At 38.4% G+C, this 8,891-nt stretch overlaps 1 protein-coding gene across 2 annotated transcripts; it reads left to right on the top strand.

The window, feature by feature from the left end:
- The first annotated feature begins 3,454 nt into the window (after positions 1 to 3,454).
- On the top strand, positions 3,455 to 6,188 carry LOC147617872 (uncharacterized). 2 transcript variants are annotated; one of them, XM_086776123.1, is made up of 4 exons: positions 3,455 to 3,637; positions 3,743 to 4,839; positions 4,969 to 5,090; positions 5,378 to 6,188. In XM_086776123.1, exons 2-4 carry the CDS (start codon positions 4,680 to 4,682, stop codon positions 5,585 to 5,587), a joined length of 492 nt encoding a protein of 163 aa, XP_086632249.1. In that variant the 5' UTR covers positions 3,455 to 3,637; positions 3,743 to 4,679; the 3' UTR covers positions 5,588 to 6,188. The 2 variants fall into 2 exon arrangements, with proteins under 2 accessions (XP_086632249.1, XP_086632251.1); XM_086776125.1 differs by having other exon boundaries at positions 3,455 to 4,839.
- The last annotated feature ends 2,703 nt before the right edge of the window (positions 6,189 to 8,891 follow it).

The following is an 8,891-nucleotide window of genomic DNA, read 5'->3' as shown; positions in this document are numbered from 1 at the left end:
TTGAAACATGAGTGAAGATGGTGAAGACGATACCAGGGTTGGAGACATTACAAAGTGATGGTGATGGTCGTGGACTAAAGTGCATGTTATATATAACTAAAGGATATTACACCAACTGTATATGGAGTCAGTTGTTAAAGTTGACTGTAGCTTGTGGTCAAGCTCAGAAGAGTCTACTCCCCTCACGCAAACAAGAAACACACAGCCATATTCAAGGAGTCATGACGGACTCAGACGATCATCTACTTTGGACGTAAAACTAAGAAGCCACCTCCTTCAAGATCTGAGTGAACAAACAATTGCCTTCTTTTCTTTACCAAATAGAGAGCTTCAATGGAAAGACTGATGATGGCGTTGATACCATTGTTAGTTCACAATGGATAAAGGGTGTAGAGTGTGAGAAAGAATATCTAGCTCAAAGGGGAGAGAGATGAATCCCTCTACAGAAAGTATAAATGAGAAACATCCCTAAACAATGTTAGTTCACAAAATGGATAAAGGGTGTAGAGTGTGAGAAAGAATATCTAGCTCAAAGGGGAGAGAGATGAAACTCTCTACAGAAAGTATAAATGAGAAACATCCCTAAACAATGTATGTGATTGCTTATATACTACCTAAATGGGAAAAATCCCAACAGGATAAAAGTGCCCATGGCATCAATACATGACCTCACTATAGTACTACCATAAATATCTAATAATAGATGATATCATACAATATCTCAAGATACAAATGAATTAAACCAAATTGATGATGTTCATTAGAAGTATACGCCCGAATTAGTTGAAACTTAATATTATTCGTGATAATTTCTGGCTAATTAAAATTTAAAATTCAAATTAATGCACCCTAGAATAGCTACATGAAATCTCATAGGAAGTAGGATGGTATAAATGTACAATTAAGGACTTACAATTACACTCAGTATAATTTTCTTGGTTTAGTTTTAGGGAGATTCAAAGTTGTGCAAGGTTTTTTGGATAAACTTCTAGACATATATTATTGTGAAGTATCCATTGTTGTCTCTAATCTCAACTTGGATGTTATTAGATTAGAAGATAGTTTAGGTTTTTCTTTCTAACGTATATGGTTCTTTTTGTGTCTACATTGTTTAATCTTTCTACGCAGCTATAGTTTTATGGAGGTGCCTACTAAATGACAATGTAGGTTTGAAACAACTACATCTTTGATGAGGCTTACTCCTATGTAGATATGTATGCATGTAGTGTTTTGATTTTGACTCAGTTGATTTTTAATACCTATAAGACCACCAACATTTGTTTACTCTATGATAGTAAAGACTTGAAAATAAATATTAGTATAGCACTAGATTATAAGTTTTTATAAGTCAATACACGTGGATAAGAAAAGGAGATATGGTGCCCCCTCATTTGTTGAGAGCAAATAGGAAGCCTAATTAAGCCTTAGTTTTCCTTTTCAAAAAATGAATGTCCTTTTGGTTATCTATGTTACACACGCTGAAGGAGATTTGCACAGGTGAAATGGTCACATAACAAAAAATAATAATTAAAACCTTTACATAGAACATTTTTATGTCCTTTTAGGTTAGCAAACTAGTGTTCAAGAAAGATTGTATAAAAATGGTCTCTAAATAGTTATCATTGGTGGCTTTCTTCTTAAAGACATCATACGCTAGAACCGCGTTTAAATCGGCCTCAAAGAAGGCATAGAGGTAAAGTCTCAATACTTAATTGAATATGTGGTTAGTTTATCATGATAAAATTGATCAATGTGAGCTGCCTCATAAATTAAGTTAAAACATAAACTAGTTCTCACACTTGGGATTATAAAATCCTTGATATTTAAGGATGAGAAAACTATTGTTTATAGATTCTTTGTGTCTATTTTTGAGGTGCCTTGGATATAAGACATCTATTACCATTAGTATAAGGGATGCATTTCACTATGGATAAATATTTTTTATGACAACGATATGTAAATGTTTTATGTCCTCGGTTTCTAAACAATAAGCATCATGAAGGATATATCTATGGGTGTTAGGAAAACAAAGATAACGGTTGGTTCAACATAAAATATTAACAAGGATGTATTATTCGAGTTACAAAACTTGTGTGTCTAGTTGAAGAAAAATAAACAATCAACAAAAATCTATCACATATTAAAGAATGATTTGTCTTATCAAAGTGTGAAGTGCATCCTTTAATGTTGGGTTTTTTAGAAAGACTTTACACACACACAAACTCTCTCTCTCTCTCTCTCTCTCTCTCTCTCTCATGAGGGGGCCCTTGCCTTACCCCCATATAGTGTTGCACTTGGCTATAGGCATGGAGATATAACCCTAGGTCCATGCCTTAACATCTCAAAGCTATACAAACCAAAATACATGACGTAGGACACGTGAAATAGTTTTTTCCAATCTACATTGAAATGTAAAATGTTTAGGCTATTTATTATTTTAGAGCTTGATAGCTTCTTCTTGACTAAAGTTTTGTTCTACTTTATTGGTTTTTCTTGTTCTTTAATGCTTCTCACAATCACTCAATACTCACAATTTGGTGAGGCTTCTCCCTAGGAGCATACATAAATCAAGATTTGTGCATGTGCACACACACACACACACACACACACATAGATAATGTTTGTGTAGACATCTATTGTAAATGATTTCTCACTTCTTCTAAAAATATAAAAACATGGCGATAAGGTAAGTTTGTCTTGAACAATATTTCTTTGATACACATGATATGACAATGATTGTGGGGGGTCTAGACACCATAACAAAGCAGGTATTTCCCAAGTGAGGCTAGTAATGTCTCTTACTAGTCTCAAATGAGGCTAGGAATAGCTCTTGCTAGGAAGATTTACCTTACTGCTTCAAGTCTCAGTTGAGGGTAGTAATCTCTCTTACAAGGAAGATTTACCTTACCGCTTGAAGGGCATTTGGATGTTGAAAAAAAAAGAGTTCGAAATGACACTTTTTGATAGCACACTTTATTTTTTTGTAATGTTATAAGGTTGCATAGTGTTTTTTTTAAATTTTATACATAATATTTGCAATTGTTTTATGCTATAGAGGTTATACAATAGACCTCAAAGGTGGCCTTTAGAGAGTAACCTTGTGCCCATATGGACATGTATTCAAAATTCATGGCCTAGTGTGTGACAAAAAACAAGGGTTGTTGTAGAAAACGTTTGGAATGAGCTATAGACTCTCAACTTCCCAAGTCTCAAGTTCTTAATAACTCTATCTAAGATGGCAGAGGAGCACCTAATGTAAATATGAATATGAATGGGGTCCGGGGATGGGATAGCCTTGTCGTGATTTAATTGACCAGGGCCTACGTTGGGGGTTGGGGGAGGGACCCTTACCCTCGTGGTGTCTCGCAAACTTTAGGAAAAGCTTTGGATGCTGATGGGAGACGTGGGTGCCGCCTGCATGTGACTTGATGTTTTATCATCACAGTAGACTCTAGGGAGAAAACATTCTTTGTAATAACTATAAGCACAAGGGGGGCGGCAGCAGCAGCAGCAGCAGCAGCAGCTGCTGAAGAAGAAGCAGAGAGCATTCGAGCTCAGTAGCCCATAGAAAGACTTTGCCTGTCTGCAGTCTCGGGAGTTGCCCATGACCCTTGATGAGTGGGAGGAGCTGCAAAAGGCGAGCTGATCTTCTGCCACACCTTTGAATTTGAGATGCTTATATATTACTTATAGATTTTGATGTGATTGATGGTGGAGTGAATGTCTTGCTTGCTGTGAACAGGAATCAAATCGATGCAGTATTCAAAATAACCATGATTATCATCATCATTATCATTAAGAGATGGGCCTAATTACATCAAGGAGTCAGGAGAGGAGTTGAATGTTAGGGGCTTTTGATTAATTGGAGATTAGTATTGAGGGATTAAGAGATCATAAGCATTATCATTAAGGGATGGGCCAATTTACATCAAGGAGTCAGGAGAGGAGTTGAATGTTAGGGGCTTTTGATTAATTGGTGATGCTCAGCTGGTTAAGTGAGATGACTCTCGGGGAGGTCTGCATTTAAGGCTGCCGGCTCCTTGAGCTGCTGCAGCTTTAAGATATTTAGAGCTTTGGCATGCTGCTGCTGCTGCTGCTTCTGCTTCTTCTTGTTGTTGTTGTTGTTGTAATTAACTCTTTGTCTCCCCTTCAACCCTACATAGCATTTTCTCCCTTGTACCCTCCCCCCCTCTCTCGCTGTCTCTCTGTCTCTCTCTCTCTTCACACACACACTCTCTGTCTCCCACACACACACAAAATACTATCTGCTCTTATTTCACGTGGGAGGCAGCTGAACCTCTGCGTGGGATCCAAATTATCCCGTTTCCTACAAAATTCACCAAGCCATAGCTGCATTGCTTCATTGCTTTCTACATGAGAGAAAGAAACCCACGTTGATGGTGCAGCGTTGCTGCAGTAGTACTGGCGGTGATGGTGGTGGTGGTGTTATATCAGCACATGCAAGTGTATTGTAATATGACACACGGTACTGCAGAAAACGATTCAGCACTACACACACACACACACACACACACACACACACACATTTCCAGAGAGGCATCGCTAATTAGATAAATATAACACCACCTCGTTGGCCTAGCCTTCACCACAAGCATCCTCTTCCTCATCACAAGCATCCTGTTCCTGCGATTCTTACACTATATATACACATTTATAGCATGATTCGAGGTTTCTGCATAATCCCATCAGTGGATTATAATCGTCTTGTGTTCCAATGTCTTAACTCCACCACTAGAAGTTGGCCCATCCTCTCTCTCACTATGTCAATCATATTTTTTTGTGCTGCTCTCATGAACCTTCAGCCGGCCTCAGCTGGCGGTAAGTTAATGTATCATTGCATGCTAATTTGTTAACGAACATTACTCTATTTGCCTTCCTTTCTCAAATTCGATTTGAGTATCATTGATTATAATTAGGCAGCGCATTATTGCCCTGCTTGCCTTTCAGCTACAACGGTCACCATTATTACAAGCAGATCAAAACCCAGCTTTGATCTTCGTGGAGCCACTGCAGAGAAGCTACATTATAAGCAAGGCGCAGTTGCGGCCACGTTCGACCGCCGTTTGATAGTATGTTAAGTTAACCATCTCACTTACTAGCGTTTCCGTAACTTAAAACAGTTGATTGTGCATCAGATTAAATCATATATTTCATCAGATTATATGTTTGTTATCATAACTGCTCTTGACGGGTACATGTTTATAACTCCGATCAGTATTAATCTACATATCAAGCGTAATTAATCCAACCAGTTGCCACGCTCTTGATTGTTATTAATTAACGTAATCAACCAAACAAATGCAGCGCTCTTGATTGTTATTAAGTAAATGCCGTTAATCCCACCTTGTCAATGCAGGTGAGTACAACGGCCGGATCAGCTGATACGTCTGAGGAAACGAGAGCTCTAGTGGGATCATCACCCCCCAAGTGTATTAAGAAGTGCAGGACTTGCACACCCTGTAAAAGCGTGCTTGTTCCCATCCACACCGCCGCACCTGCGACTCCAACACAGTATTACCCAGAAGCTTGGAGATGCGCATGCAAGGGCAAGATCTACAATGCCTAATCACGCATGGAGCCATCACGCATCATGTAATGAGGACAGATTAACGAAACAGTCATTAATGATGCCCTTAATCACAATAACATGTCTGCAAGCTGGGAGTTACAGTACTGTTAATATAGTTGCAAGGGCAAGATCTACAGTATCTACTATCAATCGATGTCGATGATCATGTCTAATCGGGGACAAAGTCTTGATCCTTCTCGATACAAGACAAGAAGCTCTCTGCAAGCGAGTTTAATGTGCAGTAATTAGTATACTGCACGATTAAAGCAGGCTCTACATAGAGCCTATGGAAGTGACAAGAGTAGTGTCATAACCACTATATGTGCATTGTCGAAGCTTTTCTTTTTGTCAGAATAGGGTACTCTACACGCCAAGGCATACCAATAAAGACAGGAGGCGACACAGGAGAGCATAGAATTAATCAAATATATGTATGTGAGTGTATGGATGGATGGATGTATGTGGAGCAAACGGATACCGAGCCCATCATATGTATCTTTCATAGCTCCCATCTCTGCATATAATTATCATCACTAATCCCAGTGTTAAACCTTTTCCGTGTGTTTATTTTAAGCTTAATTCCTTTGAGTTAGCAAAACTGGCGTCTGCGTATGTTTCTAAGGTTTCACCTTATCTTCGTCATTGATTAATTAATATCAAAATGGTGTGTAAATCTTTTGTTTATCTTTTATAAACCCAGATCATTTTTATATCCATAGGTACTGGCATGTCATTGCGGTGTTGCTCAATCCAAGGGTCACGGACAAGACAGCCATTACTTGTCATACAAATAAAATAAAATGCCTCTTTTTTCTCGCGGCGCACAAAAGTCGACACTACGCTTAAATTATAATCCTTTATATTATATTATAATCCTGTCAATCTGCGCTGCAGATTTAGCAGGCGGCCAGTGGTGGTCGTGTTCATTCTAATATGATCGTGCTAAGATGTGATAAGCTGTGCTGCGACCGGATTAATAAGCAGCCACTGGTGGTCTTGTTCATTTCCTGATCGCTGATTAATATGATTAATTCATATGGGCTCACATCGCCTTGTCCAAATCATAAATAATAAGAGGTTATTAACCGTGTTGAGAGCTGATTAATTTGACTAATTCACATACCCACGTCCTGCCTAATCGTGCTGAGAGGTGATTAATTGTGTACCGAACTGATTGATATGCTTAATTCACATGGCCTCATCCTAATCATCATAAGAAGGGCGATTAATTGTGTCAGGACAGCTGATTGATATGATTAATTGGAATGACCTCGTCCTTTATAATCGTGCCAAGCCTGATTAATTCACACGGCCTCGTCTTACTCATTAAGAATAAGCCAAACTTGCCTTGAAGATGACGCATCGACAAAGGGTACTTCGTTGGTAGTTTTCACGACAAAAAGAAAAGAAAAGAAAAGCCTGCTCGTGTCAACTCTTGTCTCTCCACGTCTTGTACCGTGGCTTTAGACTTTTTATAAAAATGTCACAACTTAGAAGCATAACTTTTTAAAGGCAAGATTATATATAACCATATTTAATGAAACTCAGAAGCAATGCACAAGGGTTCTGGACAATATGTTCAGCTACTTGTTCACTCTTTCAAAAGGCCTCCTCATAATTGAATAATTGAAGCCATCAGCAAAAACTCCTCAAAAATTTGACATTAGATGTAAGAGAAGAAAATGCTTGTTTAAAATAAAAAAATTCCTCTTCAATCCATGGTAAAAGGATTGTTGTAATGCTTTTTTTTTTAATGGAACATTGAGAAGATTTTGGAACTCTTCAGAGAGATTTAATACCATACCTGGTGAGAGACACAATCACCTAAAACGAGAGACACAATCACCTAAAACTAATTCCTATACCAACAAGTGGGCGTACCATGAGGATTACAATCACCTAAAACTAATTCCTATACTAACAAGTGGGCGTACCTGGTGAGAGACACAATCACCTAAAACTAATTCCTATACTAACAAGTGGGCGTACCATGAGGACTACAAGCAAAACCTTTTTATACAATTGCATATACAAGTTTGTCAATGCTTTTCTCCCAACACCTCATACATATAGAGAAGGATGAGTTTTGGTCTCTTTTCCATTTGTGGCAAGTCTTAATGGATCGTAACTCCCGAAAAGCATACCTCAAGAATCTAGTACATTGTTTATTACATGTGCACAAGAACATCTAAGGTAAAATCTTCAAAATTGTTTCAAAAGCACACCCCTAACTAACCCCTTCTATCCTCACCATAAAAAATTATCACTCATCTCCCCTTACTAGGAGCATTGTGTCCCTCACCATTAAGCATAGCATGTGTGCTCGTCTACCCCACTTTACTTCCACCACCATTCATCATGTAAAATAACATATAAAATAAAATATTTAGAATCACACCTCTTAGCCATTTGTCCCTCACCCTTCTTTTTTATAGATTACATGAGGTGAATTCTTAGTTGCCCTACTGCACTTTAACCAACTACCACCAATTTGCGGCGGACACTAATCAATCAATCCACCTTTTTTTTTGGTCAATGTTCACCTTTCTTCATGATACAAAAAAAAAATCAACCAATGTTCTTTTAGAATAATCTATATGAGCTTTAAAAATCTTGTATTTATGTTAGCAAGGGTGTCTTAGCAGTCCAAAAGGCTCCTTAGGAGATGAAGGAAACTAGTAAGATCCTTGACTATTGAGGCTTGTGTCCTTCACCCTTTTTGTTGGAGACAACACATGTTCTCTAGCCATTTATCATTGGACGGGTTCCAAAGTCAAAGGGTCGTTTGTAGGCTGTAGCCAAAGTGTGTAGCTATGTGTGAACACTCCTTGTGGGTGTACTGGTATATGTAAGTGCGCTTACATGCATGTAAACCTACCCTTAGGTAGATAAGATATTATGTGTGTGTGAAGTAAGCAATGATGTCAATGGCCATGCCATGTGTCATTCACCAAGTTGGTTTGATTGAGCAAAAGATAAGGCTACTTGCCTATAAAAGCATGTACTTGGTGGAGCTTTCATATACATCAACCTAATTCTCATTGAGTCGTGCAATCCTGAGCATTATCACATCTTACTCTCTCTCTCTCTCTCTCTTATCCATTCACTCTTCATAGATCTCTTTGATCCTTCCTAGCTAGTTTCTCTCTCCTAGGATACCTTCATGCCAACATGGTATTAGATCCAATTGAGGTTTATGCTTGCAGCTGGTTGCTATGCCCGCATGGTCAATAGAAGCCATCACATTGCTTCCCTGTCAATAGCATTTGCATCTTGACCTGCCCATCTCTCTTGCACACAA

Source organism: Cibotium barometz, chromosome 36 (genome assembly GCF_041138505.1).
Source record: "Cibotium barometz isolate CiBa-2024 chromosome 36, ASM4113850v1, whole genome shotgun sequence".
In the NCBI taxonomy this organism is placed as follows: domain Eukaryota; kingdom Viridiplantae; phylum Streptophyta; class Polypodiopsida; order Cyatheales; family Cibotiaceae; genus Cibotium; species Cibotium barometz.
Note: the sequence above shows the minus strand (reverse complement) of the source record. Positions and strands in the feature narration are given on the sequence as shown.

Excerpts from the sequence above, each read along its gene's own strand:
- LOC147617872 (XM_086776123.1), top strand. The coding sequence starts at position 4,680 with ATGATTCGAGGTTTCTGCATAATCCCATCAGTGGATTATAATCGTCTT. Across the intron at positions 4,840-4,968 it reads TCAGCCGGCCTCAGCTGGCG|CTACAACGGTCACCATTATT; the intron begins GTAAGTTAATGT and ends CTTGCCTTTCAG. Across the intron at positions 5,091-5,377 it reads CGTTCGACCGCCGTTTGATA|GTGAGTACAACGGCCGGATC; the intron begins GTATGTTAAGTT and ends TTGTCAATGCAG.